This window comes from Myotis brandtii, unplaced genomic scaffold (genome assembly GCF_000412655.1).
Source record: "Myotis brandtii unplaced genomic scaffold, ASM41265v1 scaffold1814, whole genome shotgun sequence".
Lineage (NCBI taxonomy): Eukaryota > Metazoa > Chordata > Mammalia > Chiroptera > Vespertilionidae > Myotis > Myotis brandtii.
The window spans coordinates 84,151-105,117 of record NW_005356728.1 but is presented as its reverse complement, the minus strand read 5'-3'; the positions used below and the strand labels follow the sequence as shown (position 1 = coordinate 105,117).

The 20,967-nt window shown below is 57.5% G+C and overlaps 1 protein-coding gene across 8 annotated transcripts in view; it reads left to right on the top strand.

Annotated features, from left to right (window-relative positions):
- The first annotated feature begins 3,051 nt into the window (after positions 1-3,051).
- HDAC5 (histone deacetylase 5) overlaps positions 3,052-20,967 on the top strand; it is a 29,326-nt gene continuing 11,410 nt past the window's right edge. For 4 of the 8 annotated variants that reach the window (XM_014537720.1, XM_014537722.1, XM_014537724.1 and 1 more), the window contains exons 1-3: positions 10,129-10,243; positions 20,406-20,665; positions 20,764-20,905. In XM_014537720.1, the coding sequence (XP_014393206.1) occupies positions 10,129-10,243; positions 20,406-20,665; positions 20,764-20,905 (517 nt within the window). Of the gene's footprint in view, positions 3,291-10,113; positions 10,244-20,405; positions 20,666-20,763; positions 20,906-20,967 lie in introns of those variants that run through there. The other 4 variants (XM_005863825.2, XM_005863824.2, XM_014537721.1 and 1 more) reach the window with 4 other exon arrangements.

Here is a 20,967-nt window from a genome sequence, read left to right as displayed (position 1 = left end):
CCCATCTCAACCCCCACCCCCCCTTTTTTTTTTCTAGAAATAGCAGCCTCCTCCATCTGGTTTGTGCAGATGCCTGGAGCTGCGTCTGAGCAGACAAACAGAAATGGGCTGATTGCAAAAATGAATTTGTCAGCCTGGTGCCTTTTTTCCTCCCCTGTTGTTCCCCCTCCTCCCCCCACCTCTTAGTTTGGGGCCTGGACATCCAAGTCAGCTACCCCTCATGGCTCTGAGAATCCCAGGCTTCTGGTGGCCCAGTTTGGGGAAGGTACAAGGCTGTGGAAGCTCTGGGAGGCTGGGGGAAATGGTCTCCCATGTCCAAGTCAGGAGTGGTCCTTTGCTTCTTCGGACGGGATGTCTGGGCTTGTAGCTTTCTGATGAAGTCTTTGGAGGCAGATATCAGATTGTGGGCAATTTCAGGTTCACAGGATTTGGTTCAGACAGCCCACCTGGCCACCTGTGACCTGGGGAGGGACCCTGGCCCCAGTGCTCAGAACTTGGGCCTGCCTGTAGCAGCGCCAGAGCTGGTGTGTTCGAAGGCTGCCAGGTGGTGCTGGTTCCAGAGAGGCCCTCAAGTGGACACCTGACTCCCCAGGAATTCTGAGGGAGTTGTTTGAGGGACAAGATCCCTGCAGGGCAGCGCTATAAACTGTGGCCGTTGGGGCATTACATGACTCGGTATCTCCCCACCCTCTGCCAGAGTTTTTATTGCTCATGAATGGGGTGTGGGGGGGGTTTTGCCTTAACTGCCCTGGCTTAGCCATGAGCTTGTCGGGTGAGCGGCTTCCTCATTCCTCGCCCTGCCATTCTGGCTGGACGTTGGAGGTGGATTTGGATCCTGGGGAGGGACAGGGGTCTGACTGAGAGAGTGGATGGGGCGGGGACAGGGCCCTGGGGTCTGCTTGCTTATTATGTCAAGGAAGCTGGGCTGCTCACTAATTTGCCATTCGGGAGCCACACAGCTCTTGGTCCCCAACTGCCCACGGAGACCCTCATATAACCCTCATATAGCTAGCACTGATTTTTCTCTGGCCGAGGAGGGACCAAATAGCTCAGGTTTTAACCATCACGCTGCCCTTTTTCCACTTCATGCCCCACCCCGGACAAGAATCTGCACTTGTCCTGATTAGGCAGTGAATGCTGCTTTGTTTCCCATGGAGGGAGGCCCCTGTTCACTGGGAAGGCTTAATGGGGGTATTGGCAGCCACTCTACAGGTGGACAGGGTCCAGGGGTCTGCTGCATCCTGCAGGGTGGGGTGGAATCCTGAGCTCTTGGCTGTTCTAGGAACCCCTCCTTTTCTCCCCAGGGGGTGAGGATGATGGGGGCTCAGGACTGATACTGACTTAGTTTTTGTACCTTTGAGGCTGTGCCCCTTCTGAGCATCCTGCTGTGGAGGTGTCTTTTATTAGGCAGATGGGCTGGGCCACTTGGGCTGCTGGGAATCGTGGGAATTTCTGAAGCTGTGTACCACAGCCCACGGGAAAGGGTGTGAGCAGGACTGGGCGCCAGCCCGGGTGGGCACGGGCTGGGCACGGGCTGAGCTGCCTGCCCACGCTGGCCCTGCCACAGCACCAGCAGCTCCACCTGCTGCATTCCTGAGGTTGGCCCCAGCCCTGCACAGCCTCGTTTGTCCTTGCCCCACACCTGTGCCTGTTGAGAGCCGTTCAGCCCCTTCACTCTGCCTCCTCCCACCTCCCCAATCTGCGTGCACCCTTCTCCAGCTACAGAGTCCAAACCCTGTGGGTAAGAGCAAGCAGCAAGTAGGCCTATGAAGACTTGAAGTCTTCCTAGTGTGTGTGCATGCGTGCATGGGCATGTGTGCATGTGCGTGTGTGTGTTCTGTGTCCCCGCCATGGCTGACTGCAAGGCTACTCTGCTCCATATGGACCCTACTCCTGGGAATCCTTGATGAGAATTCAAGGCTTACTGAGAATTTTTCTTGCCAGGAGGAGGGGCTATCCAGAGGCAGGGCTGATTGCCTGTTCCTGGCTGGGAGCATTGTTAGAGCTTAAACATCCAGCTCCTCTCAGCCTCATCTGATCACTTCCTGCTGCCTCAATTTCACTGGGTTTTAGAGGGCTTACCTTCATTTGGAAGAAAATGAATGAGATCATGTCTGGGGTGGAACGTGGGCCGTTTAGGGATGGGCTCAGGGGGGCGGGTGAGTGTAGTATCTGAGGCTTGAGGACTGGCTCTGGGAGGAGTGGGGACTGGTTGTCCAATTCATGGTCTTTTAATACTGGGACATCCTCTATTACTATATTACCCGACAGCTGGGCCTTTTGGTGCCTTTGTACAAACTGGAAAAATGTGTCCCTTATTCTGATTGGACTCAGCCTGGGTGACCCATAGCCTGGCAGGGAGACTACAGGCTGGATTTCAGACCCTGCACAGGGCACAGCCTGCACAACACACACAGAGCCCTGGGCTTCGGCCCTGGACCCAAGTCTGGGGGGCGCTGGATGTGGGGTGAACACCTCTGCCTTTCCGAATTCCTGGAAACAGCGTGGGTTATGTGTAGAAGAGGGTTACCCTCTTTCCCTGACCAGTGGTTAAGTGGGGGGGGGACCAAGATAGAAGCTCCTCACATTTCGAGAGTTGGCACAGGGATTAGAGAGTAGGAGGAGATGACACTCACCCGAGAGTCCCAACTCAGGCTGCTGGGGCTGGGATACCAGTTTCTCCCGTAACCAGGGACTCCGGGTCAGCCCTGCGTCTCCCCACGGCTGTGGACGGAGTTCGAAGCCTCCCTGCACTGTCTCCTTTGTGCACATCCAGTCCCACTTGGGCGCCCTTGGGAGTCTATAAGGTCTCTCCACCTGGCAGTGGGCGCTGCCATTTGAAAAGGCATTTATTTGGGAGGGACTATTGTAGCCATTTCCCCTCCCTTGAGTGCTGGCAGCCTCACCAGTTAGAAAGAGCAGAAACCAAGGTTGGGTCCATTTCTGCCGATTTCCTCTGTGCTCCTGGGCTGTTGTCCCTCCTTCTCTTCCCCAGGTGTAAACTGACAAGCTCTGAGGTCTTCAACTCCCAGATGCCTGAGTTGGGGACCTCTAACCCTGCTCCCTCTCTCCCCAGGGATGCCGTTTTGAGTGCCTGACTGCCTCCTCGCCCCGAAGGATGGCCTCGGATGGGCATTAGAGGCAGTGCGGCCCCGGGCTCCTGTCCCGTCCGTCTGTCTGTTATCGTCTGTCTTTCTTGACATCACCGCAGCTCCATTCCCTCCCGTCCCAGCCCCCAACGCCAGCTTCCTGCAGGCCCAGAGCCGGCATGAACTCTCCCACCGAGTCGGGTAAGAGCTGGGAGGCTGGAGAAGGGCACCCCGGGTGGCTTTGGCTGCAATGGGCTGTGCATGTTGAGAGTCTAGGCCAGTTTGAGCTGTAAGGGAACAAGGGGATCAGGAGTGGAGAAGCATTGCAAGGAAAGGACAGAGGTGAACCTGAAGTTATTGATCATGGGTTACACCTGAGAATCGATGGGTCAACAGTCTGGACTGGCCCTTGGAGGGCATGGGTCCAGCTCTGTCCCCATGCCTACCCTCTCAACGAGGGGGCCTTTAGTTTTAGCTCTGTCCTGTCCTGTTCACCAAGGCCTGAGAGGGGGTGTGGAGCCCTGAGCCTCTGGGCGGCCTGGAGATGCTGTTGGAAGAAGATCCTACAATAGCTGAATGCCAGGCTTCCTTTTTGTGGTGGCGGCTCTCTTCCTGGTGGCGTGGTTCTCTGTGACCCATCCTTTCTTCGTAGGGGAGGTTTGCGGGGTCTTTGGCCTTGGTCTGTGTTGGGGTGTGTGGTATTGGGGTGGGCTAGAAGACTCTTGGCTCTCTCCTTTGAGTCAGGTCCACCACCCCTTTTCCTCTTGGGCCCTAGACATGGTAGATTCCTAATTTGGGGTCTTTGACTCTGAGATTTCCTATTCCTCTCCGCTCTTAGGAGCCTGCCTCATGCTGCCAGAAATAGTCTCTGGGTGGGACCCAGGCAGCTTTCTGTGTGGGTGGGTCTGGGTGTATGCCCATGAGGATGTGTCCAAGTGGCCTGAGCTGGACCCTCAGGAGTTTCACAGGAGGGTCATGGGTCAGTGTGGTCAAAGTAATAACTGCCTTCTCTCCGTGGCCGTCTTCTTCGGTGCAGTCTTAAAGGCTCAGAGCCCTTCTTGCTCAACAAGCCTATCCTATGCCCCACATCTCGGTCTGTAGAGGTGGAGGGATATTTTTTCTTCCTTAGGGAAACTAGGGCCTAGAGATGAAACCCATTTACAGGAGACACAGAAGCAGCACCTGGGAGGAGCCCAGGCCCCTTCTCCTCTCCTTCCCCTTTGTCAGTTTGCTGGACTGGTGCTTTCTGTTGTGGGGCCCCGGTGCTGACGATACGTGGGAGATGCCCTGAGCCGGGTCTTGGGGGGCCCAGCAGACTCAGGGAAACTGGAGGCTGGTGGGGATGTTTGGCTTTGTGCCATTTGTTTTGGTCAAGGCTGCGCCCCCTTTCCTTCTTTTCCCTTCCCAGCGCATGCCCAGGGCATAGGCTGCAGGCAGAGGGGAGTGCCAGCTGGAGGAGGCTGCACTCCTGAGACTCACCCAGTCAGCTCTGCCTGATGACCCCCTCCTGCGGGGGTTGTGCTTCCCTCTCAGATCCTCCCACCTCTGCCCTTGCCTTCATTCCACCTGTAGGGGCCGTGCCAGCTGTTAGACGTGGAGAGGGAGAGGTGTGTGTGTGACTCCCATGCTGGAGGGTAGGCTGTTGAGCTCTGACTTCCTGCCTCCTCCCCTGAGACTGGGCTGGTGAAGGGAGAGGAGAGCCTGGTGGGTTCTCATCAGTCCCTTGCCCATCTCAGCTGGACACTGCCCCCTGGCAGGGTCAGTTGTGCCTGGGAGGAGTGCCATCTGAGCTACTCTGCTGACCTGTCCAGGAGCCACCTCCAGTCACACCAGGCCTGGGGTCTAAGCCATGGCCAAGGGAACAGAGCTGCCCAGAGGTATCTGTTGATGGCTTGGGAAGGACATTTCCCTTAAGAAAAGGGTAAAATAATCAACCTTGGATTGATGAGGTCACTGGGTTGCCTTTTCAGATTCTGGTGGTCCCAGTTCCCCTGGCAGCTACTTCTGCCAGGGTTGGCAGGAGTGTGGTAGTAGCTGGGGGCTTCCACCAGCCCAGGAGGCTGGCAGCCTGGGAGCTGCTGCTGAGCCCTGCCAGGAGGAGCCTCCTGAGTGGGGCCCATAGAATGGCTGTGCCTTCTGTCTGGCTTTCCAGCTCCCCCCAGTAGGGGGAGATGCTGTCTTCTCGTGTTTGGGAAGGAGGGAGAGAAGGAGGGGAGTAGGGACTGGGGACCTCATTTTAGGACTATGGAGAGGCCTCAGAACTGGGGTCATTCCTTGGGAGCACCCCCGGGAGGCCCTTCCTGCTGAGTTTTCCTGGGGCTCCAGGACTGGCTCTCCCACTTGTGGTTAGAGCTGCTCCGGGGACAGCCACCTCCACATAGCTCGTCCTCTTCAAGGGGCCTGGCATCTGCTAATCCCAGAGCTCAGGGTGGCATCTGGGTTGGGGCTGCAGGCGCCCTGCGCCAGGCAGAGCCTTGGATACCATGTGCCTTTGGACTTCACAGAAGTAAAATGAAACCACGTATTGTAGCTGGAGCATGTGGTGTCTACTTCCCCTGTGGACACCCTTCAGAGAGGCCCAGGAAGAGCAAGGGACCACAAGGCTGGGAGAGAGGTGGGCACGATGACAGTGGTTAGTCCCCAGGGCCTGGTGGCCCCGCCCCTGAGCACTCCCACCCTCTCCTGAATCCCCAAAGGCTCGTTCCTCTTTCCTTAGGACACAGAATAACACTGTTTTGGGGTTCCCCTGAACTTCTCTCAGTGCAGGAGCTTTCCTGTTTGATAAGTCCTTGCTGACTACCCCCAATATGTGAGACCCTGAGCTCAGCCTGTCTGTGGGAAAACAGGAGAAAAATAGAAGGTGGTTCATCTCTGCTCTCAGAGCAAACAAGCCAGCGAGAGGGAGTTCTGGGGGAGGGGCGGCAGGTAGAGACTCGAGGCTGCTTACTTCTGGGCCTTAACTCCCCTCCCTGGGTAGTGGGAGCTGACCAGCTTACCTCCAGGGTGGGCCGAATGCCAGCATTTCACCTGGGTAAAAGCAGAGCCCATTGAGGGGCTGCCCGCTTCCCTGAGGCAGGTGTCTGGCTTCTCTTCAGGAAAAAGGCGCTTGAGGAGTTAGGCTTTCTTTATTTTTCGGGAACTGGTCACTTTTGCTGCCCTCAGTGGGATTGGAGGACTGGCAGAATCTGCCCCCTGCCTGGGGCTGACCCGAGACCTGGGACCTAGGCCTGCTCTGGTCGCTGCCCTGTCTTCTGTGCTGTTGCCCAGAGGAGAGGGCGGGAGTGAGGCCACCATGCGAGCCAGTGTGGATGGTGACAGGCCCCAGGAGAAGGCAGCCAGGCTCCTACCCGCAGCGTGGGAGGGAGACAAGCTTCATGACAACACCTGCCTGCCCAGCACCTCCCAGCATACTCCACACTTTCTCTCCTTCCCTTTCCCAGGAGGGAGGGAGGGCGGGCAGCTGCCCCCTCCTTTCTGGGTGACCAGAGAAACTGGGGCATGGGCGTGGGGTGGAGCCAGGAACCTCGGCGTCCTGCCTCCCAGTCTCCAGCTCAGGCTCTGCCTCTGAGCCCCTGGGGAAGGAGCCAGCCCTGAGGAGGAGAAAGTGGGTCAGTGCCAGTGTGGGCTGGGGGTCTGGGAAGTGGACTCCTGTTGTCACTTCTCCGCTTAGGAGCCCCCAGAGCACCTCTGTGCTCACTAGAGATCGGGGTCTGCTCCCCTTCCTCTTCCCTGCTCCATCCTTTCAAAGTGATGGAAGGCTTAGAATGGGATGGTGGGAGGAGGCAGGGTCAACCCTGAGGGGATGTGAAGATGCCAAAGTAGGTGTTTATGTTTTTCCTGGGCTTGGTTTCAAATGAGAGGGTTCAGCCAGCACCTAGCATGGGACCTGGCATATGGCAGTTCCCAGGCGATGCCAGCGGGCTCCAGCATGACTGGGCTCAAAGGGCAGGAGGAAACTGGAGGGCAGGCAGGCCTAATGTCTCTAGGACCCCAGGGAAGCTGGCACCCCACACTCCATCCGGGGTGCTCTTGGGCCAGCCCTTGGCTTTCGTATTGTACACAAAGCCGACCTTGCTTTCTTCCTTTGGGTCAGGCCCCACCCGAGTCTTGGGGTCCAGGAAAAGGAAGCCTGGAGGAGCACGAGGAGCCAGGAGTGGGTTCCCTTCCTCGAGATGTAGGGGATTAGGAGGCCCGACCCTAAGCCTCCGAGGGACGGAACAAGGTCATTGTGCTTCTGAGGGGATGGTGCTGGCTCCGAATGAGGCTCATGTGCCCCATGTTTGGTGGGTGCTCTGTAAGGTTTGTAGGGTGTCACATGGGGTGAGTCGGGATGCAGGAGAGACATGAACCATAAGGAAAGGGGCTATAGAGCAGGAAGGATTGAGGTTAGGCGTTAGGAAGATACTGTGGCATCATTTGAATCTCGGAAGTGAAAAAAGACACTTGTCCCCATCCCAGTCCCCCTCTCTTATTCCCTTGGAACTGCACTGAGGATTGTCTGGCTGCATCTGACACTCCCCTTCCCACTCTGGCTGTTACTGTAAATCATAACAGTGCTGGGAATTGCCCTGAGCCCCTGGCTTTGGCCACTTCTGGATGCCCAGTCTCCTGGGTGCTCCTGTCTTCCCTAAGCAGAGAGTTTTTGCCTTAGGTTTCTGGCTGCTCCAGGTTCTGGAGGCCCTGCTTTGAATCATCATAACTGGTGACTTCCTCTCTTCCAGAACAGGGCTCCCCTGCCTACTCTCCTGTGCCTGGGGCAGGCAAGAGAGCCAGGACAGGGCTAGCCAGCCCTTCCGGTTGCTCCCAGCGTGGGTGGGTGGAGTCCTGGGCTGGGAGGGGCTATTTCTGGGCTCCCTGGAGTCTGCTGCCCGTCACCCCATTGAGGAGACCTTGGCCTTCCCTTCTTTTTTAGAGAACCTGGTTGGCCAGGGTGAGTTTGTGGTTGGGGGTGGTAAACAAGGTCCCATGACCTACCTTGAGGTGTCCACCGATTTCAGACCCCTGTGGGGGTCCTGCTCTATCACCATTTTTCTAGAGCCTGCCTTGGCTAAGAAGCTGAGGCTTCAGATATTTGTTTAGGTCCTGTTCCCCCTTGCCCCCCAAATATACATCTTGCCAGCCAGTCTATAGCCTGGGAATGCCCACCTCTGCCACCTGCCCTGTCAGTGTGCACCCCACCTGAGGCAGGAGGCCCCTTTGCTGTCCCTGGCTGGCAGAAGCTGGTGGGAAGATGGGCTTCAGGACCCACAGCCACTGTGTCCTTGGTTGGCCAGCTCCCCCCGGGCTCCCGACAAGAGGGTGAGGTCATCCAGTCCAGGGAGAGGACAGGTGTCCCTGGCTCCATGCCTGGAGTTGGGGGCAAGAAGGGGCCAGGAGGGGGCTCCAAAATAGCAACTGTGACATCAGGAAGGGGGAGGGGGACACAGACCCAGGAATAACCAGGCTATTAAAAGGCTCCAGTGAGGTCAGGGGGCCAAGTGGGATCTCTGTACCAGTGGGAAGCACAGTCTGAGGAGAAGGGATGGGCCAGCAGTGGGCAGGGCAGGTAGGTATCACCAGTTCTCCTGGGGCACCAGCCCGAGGTCCCAGCAGCACCCCAGAACAGGAGCCGATCTGTCAGGTCTGGGACGGTGAGGAAGGCTGGATGCTGGCAGCCTCTTGATTCTTCGTAGAGGGCCTCCAGCCTCCAGTCTGCTCCTACCTGGGTACCTGTTAACAGAAACCCCGGGGCAGCTTCGCTCTGTTGTGCAGGAGGCAGTGGGCTGTGGCAGTTAGAGCTGAGCAGTCTAGCCCTACCATTTAAGCGGCTCATATGACCAAGGGTGAGTGACTTCAGCTCTCAGTGCCTTGGTTTCCCCATCTGCACCTATCTCCTGAGGTCATCATGCAGAATAAATGAGGTGATGTATGTGCTGCTGTTAGCATTCCGCCTGGCACACTGCAGGGGAGAAACTACCTGTGCTCTGAGAATGGGCAGGTGCGCCCAGGTCCCCTTCCCTGGGCGGGGAGGAGTCCTGTCCAGGAAGAGTCTCCTGCCCCCCTAGAAGGAAGCAGAGCAGCCGCCAGAGGTGATACCCCAATATGTTGAAGGAAGCTGCCATTTAGCTGCTGCCCAGGGGTCTCCATGTTGGTTGAGGGGCTGAAGAGGCACCTCTCAGCTCTGAGGGAGAGCAGAAGTTAAACAGACTTCTATCAGGCTCTTAGAAGAACTCCCGGAAAGATGCAAGGTTCGGCCAGGTGGCCCTGTCTGCCCTCCTGAAGACCTCTCCTGTTCCTAAACATGCTCTGGATGCAGGAGGGAAGATAGAGGATGGAACTGTGTTTTGGTCTCCAGCCCCTCGCCTGCCAAGAGCAGCACCAGAGCTGTCCCAGATGCATGGATCCTTCGGCGCTGCCCTTCCCCAGCCTAGCCTCTGGCCACCAGGCTCTGTGGCCTTGGCCCTGAGTGCAGGCCCTCCCCTGTTCCCATCCCCCTGCCTGGCGCTTCCTCCTGGGGTGGAACGCGCCTCCCCCCATGGGGCCTCCGCCAGGCCCTGGCTCCTGGCAGCCAGCCTGCAGCTCCCTGAGCATGCTCCACCTATTTATAGACAGGGCCCTCCCCCAACTGCTATTTCAGTCTCCTGCCAGCTGCCGGCGGCTCATTCGGGAAGGAGGAGCACCGAGCCGGTCCCAGAGCTGTCACCCAGGGCTGGGAGGGAACACAGAGAGCCCGCCTGCCTGCTGAGCTCCCTTTCCTGTCCCCTGAGTGCTTTGCCACACTCCAGCTCCTGAGAGCTGGGGACAGGCCGGTGGTCCAATGCCCCTCTAGGGGCGAGCTGGGCCTGGAGCTCTGGGGCCTCCTGGCTCCTCCTGCTGCCAGGAGTGCCCAGGCCGGATGAGGCTGAGGCGCCTCCCCAAGTGCGGGTCCCAGCAGCAGTGGCCTGAGGGAGCCCTTGAGCCGTGAGGGCCTGCCCGACCACCTTCCCCTTGGCTGATTCCCGCCTCTGGCGGCCCCCTCTCTGGCATGCTGCTGGTGCCCAAGGCTCAGGGGCTCGTGGAGATGCTGCAAACCATCTATGAGACGGAATCCTGTTTCTCAGCAGATGGGATGTCAGGCCGGGAACCATCCTTGGAAATCCTGCCTCGGACCCCTCTACACGGCATCCCTGTGGCAGGTAAGTGCCTCGGTGATCCCACCTGTCCTCTGCCATTGGGCCTCCTTGTCTCTGGGGCTGAGTATCTGGCTCTGAGCCTCGCCCAGATAGGGTCTTGCTTAGGGGCTTTGTGTTGAGAATACGGGTAGTTAGGGAGGTGGGATTTCCTGCCCTCCCTTCAGCTGCACGGTGCTGCATCTCTTCAAGCCCCTTTGGCCTCCAGCAGGGTCAGCATTGCCTGCTGGGGGCTGTGGGTTGCTAGAGGATCCTGGCCTAGTTGGCACCATGGTCAGAGGGGAGGAAGTGGGTCAGTGACCTGCCTCCAGGCTGCCCGCCCCCCAGGTCTGGGCCGGGGCAGAAGCCATAGCTGAGTGTGCACACAAATGAAGGCTGCCTTAGCTCCTCTGGCTGGGTTCTGAGGAGCAGAGGGTCCATTGCAGTGATTTCTGCAAGTCCCTAGTCAGGAGTCCCCTGGGAATCAGACACCTAAGGAGGAGGCTTGTGCAGCTGTGTAGAGTTAGGCAGAGGCTGGCAGCTGGGATATCAGGGGGCCTTTGCTGCCTTAGGTCTTTGCTCCCCCATATTCCTCCTTCCCCCAGGCCTTGGTTTGTTCCCATCTCATGAGGCCAAAGAGATGCCTTCATACAGGCTTGGGACCCCCTAGCCCTGCCACCTTCTCAGCAGGGACTTTTTTGGCTCTTGGCTGGGGGTGGGGTGCCCTAGAGCTGGGCCACTCCTTCCCTCCCTCCCAGGAACCTGTTGGCAGCATCAAAGCCTTTCTGGCACAGCCTTCCCACCAGGCCGGCACCACAAGATGCTTCCTCGAGGGAGGGGCCTGCTGGATCCGCGCCCGCTTGGCCCCTCCTGACAGTGGCTTGGCACTTGGGTGTGGGTGTCTGTGTGTGTATGTATGGGGAGTCTTTGCCTCTGGGTACGTGGGCGTGGGTCCCAGGCTTTGAATCGGAAGGTGGGAGCTGGTGTGATTTGGCTCTAAACCAGCCAGGGATAAGGTTGCAGCTGAATTGAGATGTGTCAGAGGGTGACTGTTTTGGGAAAATTTGGAAAACCCTTGGAATAAAGGCTTGCCATCTGCCTGGGCAGGGATGCCCATGTAGTCTCCTAGGGTAGGGGGACAACCCTGGGCACCAGCCCTGCAAAGTCCCTACACAGTCCCCTGGGAGGGAGTGTAACCATGGAGGGCTGGTCTAGTCTTGGTCTACTTGAGTGGGTAGCTCTGGCTAAAGACCCTACCTGCTGACCCCCATCCCAAAGCCTCCAGCAGGCAAGGTGGTCTCTTGGGAAGTAAAGGACTGAGTGCAGAGCATCTGCTTGGGGGCAGCTCTACCCCATTTGGCAGATGCCATGACCGTTCACCCCTCCTGCCCTGTTCCCACTGTCCCTTGCCTTCCGGCAGCAGCTGGTGGTCAGGCTGAGGTTTCCTCCTCAGCATGTTCTCTCACCTTCTTTCAAGTTAAACCCCAGAATCCTTGCAGGTTGGACCCCCGCTACCCACATCTCTTCCCTAAGGCTGCCTGTACCTGCATAGGTCCCCCCGCCAGTCTCTCTCTCCAGATCCCTGTCTCCCCTTCATCCCCCCACAGCACACACACGGCCTAGCCTTCTGCGCGGCGGCGGTGGCGTGGTCCATGCTGGCAGGAGGGAGCTGTGAGTCACCTCGGCGGCTCGGGGAGAGGGCTAAGAATGTTCTCCCCTGCGCAGCTCTGATGCTGTGTCTGTGACGCGGCTGGGGACAGATATAGGCCGGGAGCTCGGAGGCCTTGGTTTTTTTTTTTACTCTGGAATGTAAATAGATGTTTCAAATAGAAACACTTTAACCTTTGGGTTAAAAAAATTCCACCCTGGATAAACATGGCCATGAGGGCCCAGGCACCCTGGTCTCCCTTCCTCCCCCCAATATCTTGACAGGATGCATGAGCAGGAGGCTGAAAAAGCAGGTGTCCGGGGTGCTTTCTGGGCAGTGTGTGTTGCCCGTCCTCTGCAGGATGAGGGGCTGGGGAACGGGGCTTTCCGGGTGGCCTCTGCCTACTCCAGCAGCCGGTATGGAGCCCCATTTTAGGGGCATCCATTGCTCTCTGGCTGTCTTGTTCACAGCCATTTCCCAGCTTTAGCACAGTGCCTGGCACATGGATGAATGAATGATGCTTGAGGCGCTGGCGTCCAGGGCTGATGGCAGGATTCCTAGGCTCTATTCCGGGGCTTGGCCCTCTGGGTAAATAGACAGATATGGTTGCCCCAGTGGGTGAGCCAGAACCTTGGCAGACGGAGCCCGTGAGGGATGTGGGGTACTCTCTGCTGTTCTTGCTTGAGGAGGGGGACAGATCACAGCTTAGGTCTCGTGCCTCCTAGGTCTTCCTCGAGGGCTCCTGCACAGCAGCCCCGCACACAGTGGGCACCCCCTCATCTAGGCCTGGTCCCGGCTTGGGGAGTCTGGGAACTTGAACTCCAGGGTGGGATTCCCCAGAATGCAATGCTAGGGCATCCCCTGCCTCCCTTCTGCGAGCCCTGGATTCCCCTCCGGCCTGGACTGGGCAGGATATTACGAGCAGGCACGGAAGAGGAGCCTCCTTTCCCAGCCAGGAGGGTGTGCATCCTGCTGATGCCAGGAAAAGATGCTGTGGATATTGGGATTTTGAGAAGTGCCGTGGATTGGCATTGGGGTTTCCCCTGGATATTCTTATTCACATTCTTCAGACCATACCAAGCTTGGCTGGGTGTGTGGGTGTGTAGGTATAGGGTGTGGGGAGGGTAGGAAGGGTGAGACTGGTGGGAAGAGAATTAATATAGTGTACTTAGTGACGGGATATCAGGTGCTTTCCTTACCTTACCTCTTCTAGGGAGGTATTAATAGCCAGGTTGTATAATTGAGAAGGATCAGAGAGGTTAAGGAACTTGCCCAAGGTCACAGAGACAGCTGGGATTCGGATTCAGGTCTCTAGGGAGGGCCACTGCCAGCGCACACAAGAAGAGCTCCTATGTGCAAAATTTTAAAAAGTGGCCCTTTTTTCCAGATAGATATCTTCATGCCAGAGTGCATGGCCTAGCAATTGGACCGTGGGCTGGATTTCAGCCCCAACTTGTCCCTTCCATCAGGTGCCCTTGTGCAATGTATAACCTGTACAACCATATGTGGCAGGCCTGCCTTTGTACCTCCAAGTGGTGCTCCTAGACAATAGAGACCAGTCTGGCCTTGGGGGGACTTGTGAGGTTTCAGAGAGGAGATTGTTTTCTAAAAATACTGGGGACCACTTGGTCAGCTGTTTCCCTTCCTGCAGGGATTTCAGCCCAACAGGAGAAGGGAGCTCAGGAACAGCGTTGCATACCCCGTCCCTTCAGACAGCCTCCCTGCCCCCATTCCCTCCTGCCTCAGCCCCTCTTCTTGTTTTTGAGACCCTCAGCTGTCCCTTCCCTGCTGCACAGCTGCCAGATAGGAAATCAGATTAACTGTGTCCACACACACAGCTGTAACAGCTGTCAGGTTGGCAGCAAAAATGAGTGCAGCCGCCCCGGGACACTGTGAGAAAGTAGTTCGCAAACTTTCAGTTGTATCAGAATTACCAAAGGAATATATTTCAATGCAGGTTCCCAAGGCTTGCCCCCTTCCCCTCCCCCTCCCCGGTTCGGATTCTTTAGGGTAGCCCAGTACCAGCGTGGTAGCACAGCTCAGGTGATGCTGATGGGAGCAGACGCAGGCCATGCTTGGAGTAAAGGCTGTGTGGAGAGGGGTCATGTGGACAGTGGTCATGGGGCCCAGTAGCCTGCCGGCGGGTGTCACCAGCATCCCTGGAAGGCCTCAGTGGGCTTTTGGATTCTTGAGAGAAGGGCCTAATGCAAAGGGAGGGAGATTGTTACCCCAGTCAGAGTCAAATCCAGCTCTTAGCAGCCTGGCAGTCTGGAGAGGGAGGATGTCTTGAGACGCTGGGGAGCAGGTGGCTAAACCCCAGCTGGGGTGGGGGATTTTGGCAAGTGGCCAGGTGGGCAGGTGGGCAGGCCGCTCTGTTGGACGTTCAGGGCTGGGTTATGTCCCGAGGCCCCTGTTGTCCACCCCAGGTGTGGAGTGAACATTCTCCGCAACAGCTGCAGACTGTGAGTGGTTATCGTGCCTTTTAATTGCCCCTAGCGTGGTGCCCAAGTGTTTCCTGGAAATGGCTGGGCCGGGAGAAGTGAGTCTCCTTCTCCCTCACATGGCAGCCCAAGATCAATGCCGACCTCCATTCTCACCAGTGAGAGACACTTTGTGCCTTCCGCTTCCCTCTGGACCCCCAAGGCTGTAGAGGCACGGTCTGCCTCGGGGTTTCTGGGGGTTCCATCCACTTGGCTCCCTTCTCCTATGGCTCCCTTCTTCTCTGGTGTTTTGGGGGCCCCGAGACCCCTGGATCCTTAATACTGACTTTGGCTCCTTACTCCATCTCTCATTAAATTCAGGAGCAGCCCTCAAGATTTCTCCTGTTTTTTTTTTAGTGGGAGATAGAGAGCCAGAAGCCCTGGCTGGCCCTGCCCCTCCTTTCCAGGTGTCGTTGGACACATTTCTTACATCTCTGGGCTTGCTGTCCTCCTCTGTCAACTGGGGAAGTTAGTTGCCGATTTGCAGGCCCTTCCTGCACTGTCATTCTAAGAGTTTCTGAAGTCAGTTCGTGTTGCTTCTGCCTTGCAGGAAGAGGGGCCCAGGAAGATGTGGAATAGTACTGGGGAGGGAGGTGTCGCCTGCAGTGGGCGCAGTAAGGTTAGAGACCAGGGAAGACTTTCTGGCTGCTCGTAACTGGGGCCCTGAGAGCAGGGCTCACAACTCATGCCCATCTGCGCTAAATAATGCTTTTGAGGGAGAGAAGGGATTCCACCGCTACGGGCCGTGCCGCAGAGGACAGAGCGGCCTTTCTGGGAGGTAGCGGGGCAGGAGGGAAAGCCTGAAAGAGCCACCTGTGGGAAGAGTCCGTTCCCAGAGATTCCTTCGGTAGCGCTGGGATCCAGCTGCTGGTGACTCCAGCGTGTGCTGTGCGTGGCCCGCGGGAAGGGCTTTGATTGGGACAGGACCACAGCGGCCTTGAGATAGTCCAAAAGGAGAGAGCTAAAGCCTCCCTCCTCCTGTAGAGGTCTGAGCCTGACTTCCTTGGAGTTCAGGTGGTCTGCGAATCTGACCCCACGTAATTCTAAGTATTTGATTTCATTCACTTTAGAAACATTCTGAGAAGTGGTCCGTAGGCTTGACTAGATTGGCAAAGGGGTCCAGGAAGTGTCAGGAGTCATTCATAACAGCCCTGACTAGCACCTCCTGAGGTTTTCCCAGGCCCTGTGCCAAGCCGCTCTGCCTGTGTTCTCTCTCCTGCGCCCGACAGCTTGGGCGGTAGGTGCTGTCCTTACTCCCATTTCACAGATGCCGGCACGGAGCACAGGGAGGTGCTCAGTCCCTTGTCCTAGGAGGTGGCAGAGCCTGACTTGAACCCTGGTCTTCTCTTACTCCAGCCCTTGTTCCTACCCATCAGGTGCTGCGTGTTACATGAGGCGTTGTGAAAATTGCTAGGTGAGAGTCCTCCCCAGTTTGCACATGGGGAAATGCTGTCTGAATTGTGGTAGAACCTGTTGAGCCTAAATTGGCCTCACTAATCATGTAAGAGCACAGAAATAGATCATGGGAAACCATCCTTAGTGGGGAGGGGTCATCGGCGTCATGGGGAGGAGTGTGAGATGCTGTTCTTTGCCTCCTTCCAAAATCCCTCAAGACCGGCAAAGGGACAAGAGCCTTTTCCCATTCTCTAGAGGGACAGCGTGAGGTCATTAAGCCTTTCAGGAAGCTGCTGACTCCCCAGCCTGCTCCTGAGGGTACTGGTGCGGGGAGAAGGTGCTGCCCTCCAGGGTAGGCCGCCAGCCTGTTGTTCTCCACAGGGGCCGTTATTTAGGTCTGGGGGTGCTGAGCACCTGGGGTGCCCGCACTGGAGCCGGGCTGCACAGGCTGGTGTGTAGACGCTGCACAGGCTGCCTGAGCTGGGAGTCAGGACACTTGGTTTTGAGTTCCTGCTCCTTAGCTGGTGGAATTTCCTGCACAGGAGCCTAAGAGTCTTGGTTGTAACAAAGGGATTGAAACAGACGATCCCAAAAGCCTCTTTCACCCTCTCTCCTCTCTCGGTAGGGTAGCCCCTCAGATCCAGGGCTTCTCAGCAAAGGTCTCATTTTGGTCCCGTGTAGACATTCCAAACAGCTTAGTGCATACCTCCCTCAGAGTCTACATTCACGTGGTCTCCTCTTCTTCCCCCGACTTCTGTGGCTGGTACTTCCTGGGGGTAGCGTCTCTTTAGAGCCAACGGTTAAGCTTTTTAGATCTGCCGGGCAGGTGCATACACTGTGCTGCCCTGCTGCCTCCAGGGCTTCTCCGAGGGAAACGAAAGGCACCATTTCCCTGCTGCCAGTGTTTGGGCCACAGGGATTCTGGAGTTGGTGACGTCCCCAGGAGAGGGCTTGGAGCTGGAGCATGGCTGGTGGTGTGTTCAGAGCGGGAGGAAGGCGTGGCCTGGACACTCTCTTCGTAGTCTAAGGCGGTGCCGGCAGTTGTCCCAAAGATGGCCCATAAGTACCTGCCTTATCTCCCCCCAAGGATCTAGGCTATCCCTGGTTGTGCTGCCCAGAGAATCTGCTGTGGGAGCCCCCACTGGACTAAAGGGGTTCATGGAGAGGCAGGAGGCCGAGCTAGACGGGAAGAAAGTGTCACTAAGGTTTCGCCATTGCCCAGTTGTGCCCAGGAGCTGGGCAGGGAGGTTCCTTCTGAGCCAGAGCCTGGTATATGTGGGGTCATTGTGATGGCTAGAAGTATCCAGCCCTGCCCACCCAGCTACCTGGGCTGGGTTTCTTTCTCCACAGGGGGAGTGTTGGTCAAACCCGCAGAAGGCCAGAGGACAGGATGGTGTTAACTGCTTGTTCCCAAGGCCACCATTCCCAGGAGAAGGGGTCAGAGTCCCCAGGAAGGAGAGAGTGGAGCAGGGTAGACAGCGCTCCCCCCTGTAGGAGATAGCTGTGTAGGCTGTCTGGCTTACTTTCTATTCCCTACAGCTCTCTGTCAGAAGGAAGTAGTGGGGTGAAGGGAGGACCCAGGGCCTTGCCCTTCCACGTGACCCCCCACTTTGCCTCTCAGTGGTCTCCTTGCTGGCAAATTCCCAGCTGTCCTCTTAAGCAACAGTGTCCTTCAGGCCACTCTTCCCTTCCCAGAGGTCCGCGCACCTTTCTTGGTCCACCAGGAGGCAATCAAGAGCCTCTTCTCACGACACCCATTTCACTTCCGGGCGCTTGGTTCTGAGGGCAGCCACTGCACCTACTCTGCTCATGCCAGTCTGGCAGAGGGCACAGATCCTTTGAGGGGGTGCAAGGCCAGTTAGGCCCCAGGTCTTGTGCCCAGCAGACTACATGCAGGGGCTCAGTGCCTACCCCCTACCCTTTCTCTGATTCCAGCTGCTCAGCTGCAGCCCCTCCCATCTTGGATGGAGCCAGGTAACTACCTGGCAGACCCCTGGGGTGCTGTATCCTGTCCAGGCTCCACAGGGCCTGCAGATTAATAGTCTCCAGTCGCCCGTGCTTCCTGCTTGCGTGGGAACAATGCTATGTGCCGGAGCCCGCTGGCTGCCCCACCACCTGCAGCTCTAACTGCAGCCCAGGGCCTGGCGTTTGGTGGCAGCAGTGATGGTGGCTTGAGGGAGCCCTTGTGGGAGAGTCCCCTCACCTGAGCCCATGCCCTCTCTGCGAGGCTCCTGCAAGGGAAGCCAGGACTGCCAGGAGCCAGGAGAACTTGGACCCCTGCCCTTCTCTGGGCGGGCGGCTGGCATTGGCTCCTGCAGCCCCGACACTGCTGGGAGCAGCGGGTTGAAGCTTGTCCACCTTTGGCTGGAGTGTCCCGGGCCTAGCCAGGCTTCCCTAGGAACAGATAACTCCCCAGCCAGCGTGGGCCTTTATTTTAAAGTTTCATTTAAAAAAAGTTTTTATTTGTTTTAGAGAGAGAGAGAAATATCGATCTACTGCCTCCTGCATGCCCCCACAGGGGATCGAGCTGGTAACTCAGGCATGTGCTCAACCAAGAATGGAACCAGCGACCTTTCGGTGCAGGAAACGACACTCAACCAACTGAGCCACACTGGCCAGGGCAGCTTGGGGCCTTGCTGGCTGTTTCCAGAGCTGGGGAGACCTGAGGCTGGCTGCTGGCTGCTGCCACCCTGTTTTGCACCCTGGATGGTGCCGGCCACCTCCAGAAACGTCCTGGTGCTGGGACAGAACATGGGTTAGGAGGAAAAGTAATGAGTGTGTGTGTGTGTGTGTGTGTGTGTAGCCCCACCCTCTTGGCCACATCTGGCCACTCCTACAGATGTGGCTCTGGCCTCCGGACCGCAGAGTCGTCAGTGTGGCTGGCGGGCAAACCACAGAGGAATGTGCCTCGCAGTGCTTGGGGGAGAAGGGACGATGGGGACTGAGAGAGACATTCTGCTCAGGCTTCACCTCCCCTCCCCCAGTGGATCCCAGAGGCCGTATTCTGGCATGAGGGTCTTCAACCGGCCTAGCCCCTGCCTTGGTGACAACTTTCAGATCTAGGCCCATAGACTGACTGCACAGGGTGTGGGAGCCTCTCTTAGCTCAGCCCCTCCCCCCCCCACCCCCCGCCCTGTACTCCTGATGAGGGGTTGGGGGGAACCTGGGCAGAAGCCTGTTCACGAGGGCAGGAAACACTGGCAGCCGCACGGATATTGGGGTCCTTTCTTCTCCAGGCCTGGGCAGGAGTGGGCCCTTGGCATCCCACTCCCTGTGGCCTCCTGGGGCTGGAGTGAGGAAAGTGAGGGCTTTCTTTGGAGAAAGAAATGAAAAAGAAACAAGATGGGTTGGCCTTGCCTCTCTCACTTCCCCCTTCCCAGTCAGTGGGTAGCCCGCCTTCCCTTTGCTGCGTCAGGAGGCTCTGGGGGGTGTGGGCTGGGCTGGGGCTCCTTGCTGGTGCGGTGTCTGCCCTGGCAACCACAGGGCAGTGATGGGAAGTGACATTCAGTGACCAGAGGACAGTGTGTGTCTAGGAATCAAGAGGTTGAGACTTAGCCTTCCCATTGGAAGCTTTTGCCACACCCTTGGCCCATCAGCCCATTGTCCATATGGGGGCCTGGACCCAAGGTCTTGGGACCCAGCAGGCCCTGGACTCCTTTTCCCTTCCCAGCAGGTTGTCCCTGGGACTGGAGTTCTGAGCTTTCTGCCTCAGCTCCAGCCCCCCGCCCCCCCCTTGCTATTACCTTCTTCCTGTCTGATTCCCTTTCCTGTCTCCTCCTCCCACCTCCTCTCTGTGCCTGCCCTCCTATTCTCCCATTCTCTCATTCCCTCCTCCCCCTAGGCACAGCTGCTGTTTGGCTCACTCTATATATAGCGGCATTTTCAGGGTAATTACAATAAAACTGTTGAAAGGAGATAATCCAGCAAAGGAAGCCAGTCTGATTCCCAGCCCCCTCCTGTCCCTGGCTTGGTGCAGCCCTGCACCCCCTTCCCCCGAGGCCTCCTGCTTCCACCTCACCCCCATTCCCATAGCCTTTCCTTTCAGCTTCCATAGCTGGGTGTGGGGAAGAGAAAAGGGAAGCGGATAGGGATGTCTAGAGGGTCCCCACGGGTCTCTCCTGGGTGTACTGAGGGCCCTGGCGGCCAGTCCTGTCATTTCTAGAACTGACCGCTGTGCCTCAGTGTCTCTTCTAGTACAGACTTCCTGGTGGGGAGTGTGTGGTGTTGAGAGGTGAGGGAGGAGGCACAGGAAGGACGGGAGTTATATCCTGGATCATCGGTCACCTGGCTGTCTGTCTGTGGTCATATTAATTAGTGAAACCTCCTGAAACCTCAGTTTCCTCATCAATAAAGTAATTCATATAAAACACCCAGTGGCATTAACTATCAATGACAGTAGCACGTTTTGAGCACTCACAATCTTCGAGGTACTGTGCTTCATGCTTATGCATCTTTTCTTATTGACGTTTGTGGCTTCAACCTCATTTAACTGAGGCAGAAGGTTGTATCCCCAGAGCAGAGGGATTTGACTTCCCATCTCTCTGTTCTCTCTTGGTCCAGTCGTCCTTCCTGCCTGATAGCTCTCTGGGTGCCGGGCATGGCTGCCAGGGCTTAGTGGGGTCTGGGATCAGACCTCCTGACTCCTTTCTGTCTCTTCTCCCCACAGTGGAGGTGAAGCCGGTGTTGCCAGGAGCCATGCCCAGCTCCATGGGTGGCGGGGGTGGAGGCAGCCCCAGCCCAGTGGAGCTGCGGGGTGCTCTGGCAGGCTCTGTGGACCCTGCACTGCGGGAGCAGCAGCTGCAGCAGGAGCTCCTGGCGCTCAAGCAGCAGCAGCAGCTGCAGAAGCAGCTCCTGTTCGCTGAGTTCCAGAAACAGCATGACCACCTGACACGGCAGCATGAGGTCCAGCTGCAGAAGCACCTCAAGGTGAGCGAGGAGGGTGCGGGGGGGCCACCCAGACCTCTGACCCCCGCCTGGACCTGCTCACCCTGCCTCCCCCCGCCCCCGCCCCTGTGCCTTTGCAGCAGCAGCAGATGTTGGCAGCCAAGAGGCAGCAGGAGCTAGAGCAGCAGCGGCAGCGCGAGCAGCAGCGGCAGGAGGAGCTGGAGAAGCAGCGGCTGGAACAGCAGCTGCTCATCCTGCGGAATAAGGAGAAGAGCAAAGAGAGTAAGGCCTGGGGCCTCCGGGGGCCAGCCAGGACTCCCGTTCGTCTCCCCCAGGCCGTGGGG